Source organism: Lycium ferocissimum, chromosome 3 (assembly GCF_029784015.1).
Source record: "Lycium ferocissimum isolate CSIRO_LF1 chromosome 3, AGI_CSIRO_Lferr_CH_V1, whole genome shotgun sequence".
Classification (NCBI taxonomy): domain Eukaryota; kingdom Viridiplantae; phylum Streptophyta; class Magnoliopsida; order Solanales; family Solanaceae; genus Lycium; species Lycium ferocissimum.
The window spans coordinates 65187646-65203990 of record NC_081344.1 but is presented as its reverse complement, the minus strand read 5'-3'; the positions used below and the strand labels follow the sequence as shown (position 1 = coordinate 65203990).

Here is a 16345-nt window from a genome sequence, read left to right as displayed (position 1 = left end):
CTAAAATAAAATTTAGAAATAGATAAACAAAAACATTTACACTTCTACTCTTCCTATTATGAAAGATACACTCTTTCCTTGACCAAGTTCGATTACACTAGGATTACTCGTAAATGGTTGATCCAAATTGATAAATTCGCTTTCGGAAACAAGAGGATATGGATAATATCGATCACTTGATCTCTACTTCAAAAACATTTTAACCTAGAATTAATCACAAATATATTAGTTGCTTTTGTTAATAATCTAAACAACGTTGAACTTCCTGCACAGAATGACGAAAAGAAAATTGAAGTGCGATAGGCACAAATTGAAGAGGTTTTCTACAGAATGACAAGTTTTAAACTCAACTTTCAACTCTTCCTCTATCAATAACAAACATAATAGTGCTAGTATATTACGTGAATGCTCATTTGCATATTCTTATTGAACGGATATAACATAGGTGTGATTGTGTGAGTACTTGTAAATTTTCTTATTCTAAAACAAAGGACAGAAAATGGGATAGTCTCACTTTTTGATCCCTTAGCTATTATTTTCTGTCCTAATTTATGTGGCACACTTTTCTAATTTTTAATATGTCCTAAAATGATTGTTACCTTTCTATATTTAGAAAAAAAAAAATTCAATTCTCTTTTGCCTTTAATGAGATGATTTACAGTCACACAAATATCAAAGACTTGTTTTGGACCACAAATGTCAAAAGTCTTCCTTTCTTTTTAAATTTTATGCCTAGTCAAATGATGCCACAGAAATTGAAACGGAGGGAGTTAGTAAAATTTAGAAATTAGTAAAATTTAGAGATAATGGACCAAAACACACCTAAAGTATCGGTTTTTTTTTTTTTAGTTTCCTACCTGATCTATTAGGTGTGAGAGTTTTCTACTTAAACTATCACCAATTAGTTTGCAAAACACACCTCAACTATCAGTTGTAAGAGTTTCTACCTAAACTATTACCAACTAGTTTGTAAGAGTTTCCTACCTAAACTATTACCAACTAGTTTGCAAAACACACCAGTGATAGTTGAGGTGTGTTTTGCACACTAGTTCGTAATAGTTTAGATAGGAAACTCTCACACTTGATAGTTCAGGTAGAAAACTCAAAAAAAAGTGATACTTAAGGTGCGTTTTTTACCCTTAACCCTAAAATTTAACTTCCGTCCTTGTGATATTTGCTAAGCACATTCAACTTTCAATTGATTAAAATCTATGTTCGTAGTCATACAAGATGCTTAGACATTCCTGTATCAGCTACATAGTTATAGAGGGAATTCAAAATTAAAGCTTTATGAGTTCAAGTTTTAAAAATTTTAAGAGCACAGAATAGAATTATCGTTTCCGTTTTCATTTCCATTTCATTATGCATTTGAACCTCAACTGAACTATTCATTTGAAAATATATATGTGAAATAATTAATCAAATACAGGCATATCATAGAATTAAATTCTTCTAGTACGTAGCTGAAGAACTAATTCCCTTCCCCAAGAGATATTCCCTTGATGATTTTTAGACTTTTAAGCACACAACTATATATACAGGTACCGATCAAATCTACGTGTTATGTCGACCAACTCTACATAAAAATTAATCATTTATTAATAAAGTCGCGAAAGAAAAAATAGGAGTATCAGAATGGCCAAATTAGATCAAAATTTTATTGCTTCACTATATTAACTTAAAACGAGTTTTGTGTTAGGTTAGGTCAGAATTTTATGTGAATCAATAAATAAATAAAGGTCATGTGTTTAATTGAAATTTAATTAAATATCATATAAATGGAGGGGCAATAGGTGGAAGAAGGGCATTGTCGAGCCATTTCTAATACGTTGACATATTTTATCTCGATAGATGGAAGGAGGGGCAAATTTGATCCAAGAGGTGAAAATATTTTTAAATCATTTCTAATACGTTAAGGGCATTTTTGACCATTTTTTGAATAAAAATACATATTATGACCTCAAGTCATCAAAGTTTGTCGTGTTAAATATATGTCGAGCAATGGTTATTACCCAATTCAATATCATTTCTCAGAGAATCTCTTGTTACAATTTTGTCACAAAAGAAAAAAAGATCCTTTATCTTCTAATGATATCCAATGTTCCGCATCTTTATTCTCTGAAAATTACTGTATTAGCCACAATAATAAACCTGTGGGGTACAATCTCCCTCCTTTCAGCCAAAAATTTTGACAGGCCATTTTTGGCTCATCCTTAATTATGTCACTCACCTACCTCGTCAAACGTTGGACAAGTTTAATATTATACGGAAAAGGCTCAAATATGCCATCGAATTATCGGAAATGGCTCATCTACGCACTAATCAATAGTTTGGCTTATTTATGACATCGTTGTTACCAAAATGGCTCATTCATGCCACTTTTCATAAATTTGGGTCGGATTTTTTGTTAATTTGGGATTTAAAATTGGACTGGTTTAATTAAATAATGTGGACCTTTAATTGGAGGCCAAGTGTCATACCTGGTATTGTAAAACCAGTGTTAATAAAAAATTGCATGAATGAGCCATTTTGGTAACGGCGATGGCATAGATGAGCCCTTTTGGTAACGACGATGGTATAATGAGTCAAACTATTGACGAGTGGCATAAATGAGTCATTTCCGATAGTTCACCCAAGATATTTGAGCCTTTTTCTAAAGCTCTATAATTATTGGCTAGTTTTGATGTCCTAAGAAAAGGGAATGTGAAAGATAAAGGATTTCACTATAAAATTTAACTTATGTGCACTATCAGTGTACAATTTTCTTACACCATTGAGCTTTCGACATTTTTATATTTGAAAATAATTAACTTTACATTTTTCACTTTATCCTTAATCAAAAGCTTTTTTAGTTGCGCAAATGTTATGACATGTGGTTAATGTCACAAGTTTCAAACTAAAGTTCTATAGCCCAACATAACTACGTTAGCATTTTAAGTCTACAAGATCCAAAAGTCTCAGCTTCTTTCTTAAACTTCAGTTTTTTATATATAAATGAGCCACAATTTGATTGTCATTGGTAAAGGTTAAATTTGAAGGAGGAGGATGAGGCTCCTCTCCATTTCTCTTCTTTCCATTTTCCCCAAGTTCTTACTTGGATTGGAGACATTTGTCATGGTTAAAAAGTAATGGTTGAGATTTAATTAACCAAATTCAAGTCCTCATCATGGTTAGGATAATAAATATACCATATATTTGCTTCAAATATTTCTGGAAATCCCATAACTCTCTCTCTCTCTCTCTCTCTCTCTCTCTCTCTCTCTCTCTATATATATATATATATATATATATATATATATATATATATATATATATATATATATAATACTTTTTCTCTCTTTTTTCAAGTTTGTTATGAGCTTCTTTTATTTGAATAGTTTTTTCTCTTTCTTTGAATAGATGGGAATATAATTGAGAAAATAATGAACATCAAATGCTTATAAGTGGGGGTTAAGTAAGATGGCCAATTAAATCAATGTATTATATTAAAAGTTTAAGAAGAATACAAAATGATGAATAACACTTGTAAAATAAAGTAATTTGTGCAATTTTAAAATTTCAGTGGCCATTTATTGACATATATTGACTCATCAATTTTTAAAAACAAAAAAGAAAAAAAATACAGAACAAATTAAAAGAAAAAAGAAATACAACAAATAACGGAGTAAAGATTACTTAACATATAAAGTTTAATTATTGGAGTTCTTATATATAAAAAAGAGGAACTATCGAAAATTACAAAAAAATGATAAGGAAATAGTTAAAATCTTCTTTTGGTTAATTAAATCTCAACCATTACTTTTTAACCATGACACATGTCTCCCAACCAAGTAAAAACTTCGGGAAAATGGAATTGAAAGGAGCCTCATCCAAAGGAGGAGGACTAGGCCTTGCCTTCTTAACGTGAGAATTGAGATATTCAAAAAGGAACCCAAAAAATACACAATTCCATTGACAATAAAGCTGGGAATTAGGAGTTAGGGGGGATCGATCAAAGTAAAGCATCCCTAGTTTTCTCTTCTTAATTCAAATTATGTCACTTATATTGAAACGGAGAAAATATTAATATATCTTGGAACGCAGAAAATATTAATGTGCAAGTTAAATCCATTCAATATAAGCACTAATAGGGCGTGAGATAAATTTACAAAATCAATAAATTGAAGTTGTTGTGAAGAGTCCCACATTGGTCCTTTAAGCCAGGGCAAATTTATGTGAAAAATTTGGGGCACGTGAACACGTGATTTTTTCACAAAACTAGATATTTTATGTACATATTTTCTAGAATTGATCTAATATTACTTAATCACACCCATGCTACAAACAGTCTGACTGGTACGTGTGGTTAAAAGCTAAGTTATTTATCAAGAGGAACAAGGATCAATTCTCACTTAATGCATTTTCTTCTGCTTTATTTAGTAGTGCAACCATGATCTAGAAATCGTACATTCACCTCTGCTTTAAAGGATGGGTAGTCTCTCTAATATAGCTTGGACAATTTTCACGGTCTCTTGAACCAACTTTTGAGGTTACGTTAGGCCTAAAATCCATTTATAGTTGTTAGCAAGTAATTTACCATATTATATTTTCCATTTTAATAAACCACGCTTACTATATACTCCCTCTGTTTAAATTTGTTTGTTTTTTTTTACTTGGTACAAAGTTTAAGAAAGTAAAGATTTTTTTTTAAAATTTGTGGTCTTAAACTAAATATATGTAGAATGTGCCAAAATGTCTTTTAATTTTGTGGTCTTAAATATGTCATGTTAAAAGTTGGAATTAGAGAGTTATCAAAAGGAAAGATATATTCTTTTTTAAATTGATTAAACGGAATAAGATAAACAAATTGAAAGAGAGAGATTGATTAAACATTATGTGTAGTTGGCTTATAAATGATGTTGAAATTAAAGCTAGCTAAAATTATTTGTACTATGAGGATATAAAAATCAAAACACGTCGAAAGTAAATGAACTAGCATCCCAAAAAGGTTAGTCCAGTTTTCCAGGATATCAGTGATCACATGCTGTACTAGCAACCCTACACAGTGAGACATCTACTGCTCCAAAAGAAAGCATTTCATCAACTTTAGATTCAGCTCATTTCTCAAAGGTATGTAGTATTATTTTTCTTTCTTCGTTGGAGCTAGAAATATAATTCAAGCAATGTCTGGTGTATGGATATTCGACAACAAGGGTGTGGTCCATTTGATTAAAAACCCTACTCGTGAGTCCTTCGAGCAAAAACGACCAACATATCCAGGTACTCAATATATATGTATATATATGTATGTGAAAAAGCTAAATTTCTTAAAATTGCATTGTTCGATCTTAAAGCGAACAGTTACCTTATTAAACTTGATTTTTTTTCTTTTTACTTTAACTTAAATTTTAATGGTTTGGTTCGATAATACTACGTACTCGCGGAGAAAATGATTGCATGTGTTTGATGGTATAGAGAGTACGCCTGAGTATCTATATGCATTTTATATTGTATATTTAAGATGGGGCTTAGAGAGATTAAGCCGTTGATTTCTTAAACTATACCCGTAGTAGGAGATATTATAGTGACTTTGCTTTGGGGTTGGTTCTCCTTGGACAATGCCATCTTAAATCGTTTTTTAGTCTTGGTCATTTATCCCCTTTATTTTAGTAGGCCTTCTTCATCTAGCTCATTGCATCAATATGGATCCAATAATCCATTGGGTATTTAATTAGAGATGGATAAATTGCTTCATACCCTAGATTGTCGATCAAATCAAATAATCCATTGGTAGTATGCCTGAGATTGGCAGAAAAGCTTCTCCATCCTTGAAAACTGACTAATCAAACAAAGCGGGTCATTTAAAAAAAAAAAAAATGACTTTCGAGAAATTATTGATTCAAAACTTTCTATCGTTACAGCGCTGATTGCGACCTTCAGTCTTAGATCGTGATAAATAGGTATTAATACACAATTTGTTGGATTCAACAAGGATTTGATAATATAAATTTTTTATTGGTAATTCTATAGCACCTAATTCAAGGCAAAATGCTTAATTCCCCAATCATGTCATAGGTTACATTTCCATCTTCTTCCTTGGTAACGTTCGTTCACGTACTGACTCTAAATTTTCTATTCGTCTTTATAGGCACAGGTACACCCACTGCACCGGGAGCCCGCCCTAGGGTGCTCGTGTATCTACCGGAGAACGAGACGATAAGTTCCTATGAAGAACTGGAGAAGAGACTCATCGAACTCGGATGGAGTCGATACAACAACCCAATAAGATCGGACCTACTACAGTACCATAAATCAGATGATTCTGCACATCTAATCTCACTTCCTAAAAGCTTTACAAACTTCAAATCTCGAGATATGTATGACATTGTCGTCAAGAATAAATCTTTCTTTGAAGTCCGTGACTCTCCATTAAGCTAGATCAATGTTTCTAGGACTTGCTTACGGGGTGCATATGTGGTACACCTACGTGAAAGAATCGGATACTGGTGCGTCAACTTTTATGACATTAAATTCTAGTGTACTTCGGAGAATTCAAATGAAGCACCCAAACCCTTATCTTACCCGTTGGACACAAGTATGTCATGATAAATATTGAAAAATCCAAGCACTATCTGCAGAGACAGAGCTAGGATATGAAGCTTATTATGCGTTGTGGATTCTAATCTTGTCAAGTTACTAGGTTCATGATAAATTATTTATACACATTAAGTGAATTTTAACACAGATTCTCAGTTTGACTAGGCAGAATACCTAAAGAACCCCCTAAATTTGATGCGTTTTATTCAGATCGCCTTGAACTATACTTGATCCTAATTATACCCCTATACTTGGCTTTTCTATAATCGGTACCCCTCAAACAATAACTGGTCTTAATTATCCCATGTACTTGACTTCTCTTTAATCGTTAATCCCTCAAAAAATGGGGAAAGAAGGAAAAATTGGTAGTTATGTTTTAATGGAGGAATAGAGAAGATATCTGAAGGACATAAGGAAATAGTTGTTGGAATGGGTAAAACGAAATGGCTTTTATAATTTTTCTACACGTCAGATTAATATGATGTGGCTGTTATTTCATACTCTCATGCGTGAAACATCATTTGAAATCACTTGAATTACAGAAAAGTCAACAATGTGGGGGGAGGGGGGGGGGGAGTTATGATCAGTTATTGTTTGAGGGATAACGATTATAAAAAAGTCAAATAAAGGGGGTAATTAGGAACCAGATATAGTTTAAGGGGGATTGAAATAAAACACGCCAAGTTTAAAAGGTCTATAAGGACGATTTTGCCTTCGAACTAAAGTTATCCCATTCCGCCGAACCCCTAGATAAAGTTGTAGCTCCGTCCCTGCTGCATTATAAGGATACATGAAACCAGACCATCACCTTTGACATATGCAACATGCTTTGACCTAAGAAGTTTGAAGCTTATAAATTATTCGTTTATATCATTGGACATTTCAATTTTTTTTGCATAATTTATACATAGTTAATTCGAGTTAAGAGTAATGAGTACACTCGCAAAATGAGCCCTAAATGTAATTTATTTTAACAGCCTTAGAAGCAAGAATTTGAGAATATTTTGAAGGTTTTGAAAGATATGTAGCCCTCGGAGGCTCGGACTGTTTCATTTACAACTTGATGTTAGAACACTAGAATCGCTTGTTTAGAAGCCTTACCAGAGAGAGAGGAGATTCTATATATGTATTAGTTAATTATGGTTTAGCAATAAAAGCATATATTAAAATATTGTGTGAGTGTGAATTTTTACCCGTATGTAAATACCCAGTCTTTAATTTGTGGCTGAAAATTAATGTATGGATAACTTTTTAACAACTTGCAGGGAAAATTGATACTAAGGTCTATGTTTTCTTTTGTTAACAGTTTGGCTAGTACTGGGCAACATGCAGTACGTGGTTTCCAAAAAATGCATATTTGATCCGTTCTACTGTTGTCTCATTTTAGCATAATTGTCAGTCTTATTAGTACTATTGCACAAATTCAATGCAGGGATGTCTTTTTTCCGAAAAATCATTTTTTATCCCTTTACTTGGGAATATTCATAAATTTAGCACAATTATTAAATGTTCTATCACTAAATTACTTATGAGTTATATTAAGCTTGTATTTTAACCTATATTTGAGGATAGTCTAGTTCTAAAAAATACATCAATTATAACATGTTTTACATAATGGGATAAAAACATATATTTAAATAATGTTAAATATACTGAGTCATATCACAAAAGCCAAAATCAGAATTTTCAAGTAGCTAAGGGACGAAATGGTGTTATTACTATCCCATTTATGTTTGGTAGGCTGTATTAATCGAAATAGTCCTTGTATTAAAATTGAGTCCATCCAATACAATGTTTGGTTAATTCAATTTAATCATATCTAATAGATGGATTACTTATACACCATATGGGGGCTTATCTAATACCGAGGAAATCAAGGGATTACTTATACCAGGTTTAACTATACCTGGTATAAGACCCCTAAAATGACTAAATTACCCCTCAAACCCTTTCCCCAATTACATGAACTCGAAAATCCCACAAATATTCAAGGGTGTAATTGTAAAGAAGATTTTGTACAGTTTTAAACCAAACACAAGCTTAGATTATTCATTGTATATCTAATTTTTAATACAATGAATCAAACACTTGATAAAAAATAATCTCAATATTACAATCCCTGCATTACTTGTATTCGTACCAAACGAACCCTTAATATTACAGTAGCAGAGTCTTGCAACCTTGAGCCACAGGGTTGATAAAATCACGGTCTTCAACCTCTTCTCTGATCTCCCTAACCAAATCAACAGGTAAATATGGACAAATGAAACCTACCCTCTTTTAGAATAAAACCCACTAAACCTTCCACTATTACTTATGATCCCCCCTAATTAATCAATCTCACACTTTTTGTCCAACCTTTGGCTAGGACAAAGATTAGTAGTCTCAATTCAATCACCGTGCAGAAAGTTTGGGATGTCAAATAAATTGTAACTTTTTGTATATTAATGATCAATGGATCTTCTATCACGTAAAGGTAAAGGTAAGGTCTGCGTACATCCTACCCTCCCCAAATCTCACTTGTGGGATGACACTAGGTATGTGATTGTTGTTGTAATGACCAATGGATCGACTTGAAAATTAAAAGATAGTACAGTAGCACTATAAAATTGTACTACCAATATTACCTATATTGAAATCCTAATAACCACCAACAAGGGTTGTTGTGGAATTGTAGTACTCTTCATTCTTAACTAACGTTTTCGGGTTTGAGCCTTGCTGGTGGAGGCCCTAATACGAATACCAAATATGAAAGAAAAGGAAAAATCTAATAACCAAATGATGATGTATTGAAAATCATGGGAATGTTACGATTTCCAAAGAATGGGGGCCCAAAGAATCACACAGTTATCGATAAGAAAGAGTAAGAATTCATCAGAATTTTCCGTCCCCTACCACTCTCATGCACGCTAGCTCTATAGAAGATGCAGAAAAAAGGACGTAAAAAGCCTATAAAAAGTTCAAAGTTACATGCAAAATCTATTAGACTTGTCAATCAATAATCTGTTACTCGAGCAGATGATTTCAAGCAATATATGCACAGATTTGAGAAGATAAGATAAGAATATTCGTGGGTAGAAGGATTTGATTTGTAAACAGCTTAGTAATTATTATAATCGATTTATCTTGTTACTTAATGCCTAAGCACGTTAGTATAGTGACAATACTTGATAACGTTAATGAAAGATATCATCAAGTTATATTATTTGGTTCTCAAGAGTAGTATAATTATAAAATTATATAATCATATAATGAATTGTTATATTTTAAATTCAAACAATAAAAAAAATTAAATAATTATAATTGCAGAAAACCATAAACCAAACGACCTAAAATCAAAGTAGAAAACCTATAGAGTTATCAAAATTAGTAAAATAAAAAATGTCGGTACATTAATTTCGATAATTTGAATTTTACCGTATTAATAGTCCTAGAATAAATTAAGAATAGTTCCAGAATAAAACTTTAACTTTTTTTTTTTTTCAATATCTTCATTCATGCTAATTTTAGTTATGAAATCATTCCAACTACTTTGTCTCCTTCATCACTACAAAAAAATGGGTAATTTACGGCGGTTGAAAGTTGCAATTCGCGAGGGTTTTAGCCTCCTCAATCAATTAGTGAAGGCTAAAACCCCCATGAATTATAACTTTCAACCTCCGTAAATTACCCATTTTTTTTATAGTGCATAGTCCGTCTCTACACTTCCCCACCCCCAAGTAACAACTATTGGAACAACTTTAGTGTCTCTCCTACAAAAGAATTCAAGCAACATTATGTTCATATTAATTTTTTAATATTTAGTTATTTTTTTAATTTAAATTGTGTATTTATTATGTTTAAATAAATAAATAATGCATATTCAAATGTTAAATGACAAATAATTTTAATCATTCAGTGTTCGGATCTAGAGACAACATCTTAATCATTCAGATGTCTTAATCTTATAGAAAACAAATGAGATATTAACGTTTTTTTTATATATATATTTGCAACATCTTCACTCATGTTAATTTTAGTTTTGAAATCATTCCAACTACTTTGTTCTTCATAGTCCTTATCTACCCTTCCCCACCCGCAACTATTGGAACAACATTAGTGTCTCTCCTACAAATGAAACATTTCAAGCAATCATCACTTCCTAATTACAACGAATTTTTCATTTATCTTCTTCTCCTCAAATGTCTAAAATGGTTGCTTGTGTTAATATAACAATAACAACGATATTGCTGATCTTAAACTTCATCACATTAGTTCATGCTGCTTCAAAAGTGCCTTGCTATTTCATTTTTGGTGATTCGTTACTTGATAATGGCAATAATAACAACCTAAATACAACAGCAAAGGCTAATTATCCACCTTATGGGATTGATTTCCCCAATGGTCCTACTGGACGATTCACTAATGGCCGGAATATGGCAGATATCCTAGGTCATTTCTCTTCTTTTTTTCTTTAAATTTTTAAGCCACAAACTTAATATAATTTCGTTAGCCACTCTTTCTTTTCATTAACAACAACAACATACCAAGTGTAATCTCATAAGTGAGATCTGGGGAGGGTAGGATGTATGCAAACCTTAACCTTATCTGTGTGGGGTAGAGAGGTTGTTTCCGATAGACCCTTGGTTCAAAAGAAAATAGACAGCAGCATAGCAAGACACAAAAACAAATACAGCAACAACTACGCGATAATATGTAAAAAAGTTGGTTGATAGTAATTATTTCCGTTATTAGTTCTTTGGCGTATACTACTTTAATTTGTTTGTTATTAAACATTGATTTTCCTTCTTTTTTTTTTTTTTTTTTCTTACTTTATTCGCAGCGGAACTGCTAGGTTTTGATCACTACATTCCACCTTTTGCAAGTGCGAGTGGTAGGAACATCTTGCAAGGTGTGAATTATGCCTCTGGTTCGGCAGGAATTCGTAACGAGACAGGAAGCCATCTTGTAAGTATAATTTTACGTTTCGGTATAGTCAAGCCCTTTTATGCATATATGCAAATTCATTTTTAACATTAGTTAACGCGAAAGGAAATACGATTTTTTTTTTTTTTTTTTTTGTTTTTTTTTCTCATGTTAGTATCATCCGCGTTGGGCTAATTAGCAGTAACTTGTGACACTTTCTGACAAAGATCTATGTTGTGCATTGAGAAAACAAGTCAAAGTACTTTAAATTTTCACTTGGAAAATTAATCTTTATTTTTTTTCCAGGGCAATCGGATTAGTTTGGATTACCAACTTCAAAATCATCAAGTCACAATTTCATACATTGAGGGTTTACTGGGAAATAAAGCTTCAGCCAACTTGCACTTGAACAAATGCTTGTACATTGTTGGAATAGGCAGCAATGACTATATCAACAACTACCTTATGCCGAAATATTACCCAACAAATCGTTCGTATACACCAAGTCAATATGCAACAATGTTGATAGAACAATATGCCCAACAACTAAAGGTTCAGATTTACTTTCACTACTTCATTCCTAATCTGCAAATAAATTTAGAAAGTCCTTTAAGACTTACTAAAAAAATTTAAAAAAAAAAAAAAAAAAAAAACTACGAACTTTGTCGCTAAATTAGAAGGAAAGCATTGGCGTAACTGGTAAAAGTTCGACCATGTAATCGAGGAGGTCGAGTTCGAGCCGTGGCTTGACCTCTCCTCGTAAATAAAGGGTAAGAGGCGATCTTATACGCTGTGGTCGCGGCTCTTCCTGGGACCCAAGCATAGCGGGAGCTTAGTGCATCTAATTTGCCCTTTTTTCCCGCTAAATTGCTCATAGCTAAATTTTTTTGATAATCCGTCGATAAATAGAATTAGCGATGGATTTTGTTGTTTAGCTCCAGAATATGCCCATTGCTAATTCCTATTTTTAGTAGTAATTATATTGTTAACAAATAGACTCTACTTTTAGCTTGTCTTTGAGATTTTTATTTTTCAAACTTGATGGCTTATACAAACTCTTAAAATTGTTACTTTTTTTAAAAAAAAATTGTTGTTATCAATTTCTTTAAGGTCTATTATTGAATTTGATATACCGAAAATATATAGAGTTGTCAGAGTAGATCGAGTTTCATTAATTTGCTTTAAACAGGTTAAGCTTTATTTCAAAGCAGTTCATAGTTCATACTTATTATTTCTTTCCAAATTCCGGTCACTTTTTTCTGTAGTTAAATAATGGCACATAGAGACAGATCTAAATAAGTATGTTTGATGTATTAAAAAAAAATAAAGGCAGTAAGTGTGGTACGTAGGGTTGAGAATATAATTAAGTAAATAATAGTGTGTTCTCTCTGACAGCTTAACATTTTAGATAAGATGGTCATACACTTCAACACGTATCATCAATGAATTATATTAGCATAATCTTTCTCTCCTTTGCATTGAAAGACTTTATAAGGTTGGATTAGCATTGCTAATACAACTATTTTGTTTGATACTAGACCTTATATGAAGATGGAGCAAGGAAAATTGCCCTGTTTGGGTTACCCCGAATAGGTTGCATTCCACAAGAGTTACAAAAACACAATACAACAACATGTGTGAATTCAACCAATGAAGCAATTCTACTATTCAACGAGAAGCTGAAATCTCTTGTAGATGAGCTGAATACCAACTTTACAAAGGCAAAATTCACGTATATAAACATGTATAGCATTTCGTCAATTATGGGTACGTTAATAAAAGTTTTTCTCCATTTATATTGAACTACAGTCACACCTTTCTATAACAGCATTATCATATAACAACAGTTATTTTTTGGAACAATTTTTTATGTTATATTTTACCTCTCTATAACAACTTTTTACCTATAACACCAATAACCATCTTTATAACAGTCATTCGATACAGCTGCCAAAATTTTTTGGACCCAATGGTGTTGTTATAGAGAGGTCTGACGGTACTCTTCAATTATCGACCAATGTTATAAATTCTATTTATATTTCTTTTGCAGGTACTCTCAGTTTCTTGAATAAACCATGCTGCAATATTTCGAAAACAATTGCTGAAGGTCAATGTGTTCCTAAAAAAACTCCATGCCTCCTTAGGGCAGTACATGTGTTCTGGGATAATTTTCATCCCACAGAAAATGCAAATATAATTGCTATTATGAGAGCATACAATGCTTTTCTACCTTCAGATACTTATCCTATGGATATTAGTCACTTGATCACTAGTGTGAGCAGCTTATAAAGTGGAAAAGAGCACTAAAGTTTATCTTTAGGCCAGATAGATTTGAAGTTCTTAGTTTACAGTTTAGTACTCCCCTGTATTTCCTAAGCATTTCATTTTTGTCCTTATTTTTTAGATACTGTTGAAGGTTGTTTTATATCCTTATCAACAAGTTTGCTATTTCCTTTGTCTCAATTTATGTGGCACGGTTTGGATTTTGAGAGTTAATTTTTCTTAATTTTGACTATGAATTTGAACATGAAATCTTTAAATTTTTTAAAATAAAATTTACATATTTAAAAACTACGTAAAAGTACTATAAGTCACGATAATTGACAATTTCAAATACTTTTAAGGCATATGAAAAAATCGCGATCAAAGAGAAATTCGTTTGACTCTCAAAATCTGAAAAATGCCACATAAATTGGGACAGAGAGAGTAAATCGCATCTCTTCAAATAGGTTGTACTGATCTGCATGCAGAGGCCTATGTTATGCATCGTAATATTCATAAGTTATCTGGTGGCGCGCTTAAAAGAAGCTTATAGTTATAAGGCATAAGTTGGATTTTGAACGGTAAAATTAAAGACGAGTCCATTTGAAGGACAAACCGTACAATTACTTGGCGCACTTGGGTTCTGTGATGGGCTGACGCGTTCGGCTACATGCCACAACAAGTGTGGGCTTCACCACACCCGATTGATAGCTTTTCCTTTTAGTTTTTGTTTATTCTTTTTCCTTTTTTTTTCTTTTATTCCTTTCACGTTCTATAGTTGGGAAAATGACATAAAGGGCCATCCATTATTTACCCGGATGGCTCATGTTTCTCCAAACTAAAAGTGTATGACGGACCTTTGTGTGAATTTTAGTCCCCACTAAAAGTTCGCTGCAAAAAGAAAAAGAGGACTATTTGTAAGATCATTTTTTTTCCGTAAAAGCCACTAAAGATCAACTATGCATAGAAAATGTATCATACATATAAAAAAGTATCATTGTTGTATAGAATATGTATTCCTACCGTATATCTATAGAAAATGTATCATAGGTTTGTATCATTGTTGTGTAATTTGTGTATAATAAAGGTATTATCAACGTATACTCACTAATCATACATATATTATACATTAGTTATACATTGATTATATACTAATGATTCACATATTATACATATTCCATACATAAGTATAGAAAATGTATCATTGTTGTATATTTTATGTATAAACTATATCATTCATATAGAAAGTGTATATAAACTGTATCATTCCAGTATAGAAAGTGTATATATAATTCCAACATATGTATATAAACTGTATCATTCTTGTATAGAAAGTGTATCATACGTATAAAAAATATATCATACATATACGTATAGAAACCGTATCATTGTTGTATAGAATATGTATCACTACTGTATATGTATAGAAAATGTATCATACGTATAGAAACTGTATCATTATTGTATAATATGTGTATAATAAATGTATAATTAATGAATAATTTATGTATAATAAATGTATAATTAACGTATAATTTATGTTTAATAAATGTATAATTAATGTATGCTTAGTAATTTTATTAGTTTGTAGTTAATATATTTTAGTTTGTTAAGTTTTCGATGATGGTTACTTTAGTATATAAAATGCATATTGTTGTATAGAATACGTATCCCTACTGTATATGTATAGAAAATGTATCATAAGTGTTATTATACATGTTTTGAGATATTTCTTAAAGGCTTAATCAATGTATAAATATACACATATTATATATGTTTTGGTATATTTTTTTGAAAGTTCAATCCTTTGTATATATATACACATATTATACATGTTTTGAAACATTTGTTGAAGGCTTAATATGAATTTTAACCTTTGTGGAGACTTTTTTAATTGCCACTAAAAAAAAAAATTGACTTTAGTGGCGACTTTTTTTTCAGCGGAGTTTTAGTGGCGACTAAAGTTGCCACAGAAAATCTTTTTTTTTTAAAAGGCGTTTGAGCTGCTGGGCCGGCCAGCGGTTGGGAATAGTTTGGGCTGGTCAGCTCACAATATTAGGCCCAAATGTGGAATTATTTTGGCATATTGGCCATTGTATGTCTTTTTCCCTTTATAGTTTTCCTTAATTTCTAAATTTGACTTTCTATCCCTTTGTTAGTTATTCAAGAATAAAGTCTTAGGTTCACTTCTCTAAGTTGGGTTTAAGATGAAGTACTATATTCAATCTTGAAATTTATTCATAAATTGAAGAAAGTGACTCACGATGTATACACTTGTGTATGTGCAGTGTGACTACAATCATCGTCCCAAAGTCTTTCGAGATCGAAGTTAAATAAAAAGAATGATAGAAATATCATATTTTCTGAAAAATATAATATATGGTGAAAAGAAAAGGCAGATTTGATTGTGATGTATTTAAGGGGATGGCTAGATGGTTAAGAGTAACAAAATCCTTGGTGATTCTAAACTCAAATCTCAATTACTATACTCAGTGAGCGTCAATCTGTCTCAACCTTGTTAAATATTTCTTTAATTTCTTTGTTTCTAGTAGTAGGTTGCAGCGAATGTAGTATATTAGTTACTGATCCAACTGAAATCAGT

General features: G+C 31.8%; 2 protein-coding genes across 2 annotated transcripts; both read left to right on the top strand.

Annotated features, from left to right (window-relative positions):
• The first annotated feature begins 4946 nt into the window (after positions 1–4946).
• On the top strand, positions 4947–6656 carry LOC132051183 (flowering-promoting factor 1-like). The gene is made up of 2 exons (XM_059442441.1): positions 4947–5259; positions 6128–6656. The coding sequence occupies exons 1-2, from the start codon at positions 5163–5165 to the stop codon at positions 6415–6417; spliced, it is 387 nt and encodes a 128-aa protein (XP_059298424.1). The 5' UTR covers positions 4947–5162; the 3' UTR covers positions 6418–6656.
• Positions 6657–10607: 3951 nt separating this feature from the next.
• LOC132051182 (GDSL esterase/lipase At1g29670-like) lies at positions 10608–13963 on the top strand. The gene is made up of 5 exons (XM_059442440.1): positions 10608–11007; positions 11399–11523; positions 11788–12033; positions 13020–13248; positions 13532–13963. The coding sequence occupies exons 1-5, from the start codon at positions 10758–10760 to the stop codon at positions 13768–13770; spliced, it is 1089 nt and encodes a 362-aa protein (XP_059298423.1). The 5' UTR covers positions 10608–10757; the 3' UTR covers positions 13771–13963.
• Positions 13964–16345: the final 2382 nt, after the last annotated feature.

Bases quoted from the DNA above. Each gene is read 5' to 3' on its own strand.
- LOC132051183 (XM_059442441.1), top strand. From the start codon at position 5,163: ATGTCTGGTGTATGGATATTCGACAACAAGGGTGTGGTCCATTTGATT. The intron at 5,260-6,127 runs GTACTCAATATA...TCGTCTTTATAG, and splicing joins AAAACGACCAACATATCCAG to GCACAGGTACACCCACTGCA.
- LOC132051182 (XM_059442440.1), top strand. From the start codon at position 10,758: ATGTCTAAAATGGTTGCTTGTGTTAATATAACAATAACAACGATATTG. The intron at 12,034-13,019 runs GTTCAGATTTAC...GTTTGATACTAG, and splicing joins AATATGCCCAACAACTAAAG to ACCTTATATGAAGATGGAGC. The intron at 13,249-13,531 runs GTACGTTAATAA...TTTCTTTTGCAG, and splicing joins TAGCATTTCGTCAATTATGG to GTACTCTCAGTTTCTTGAAT.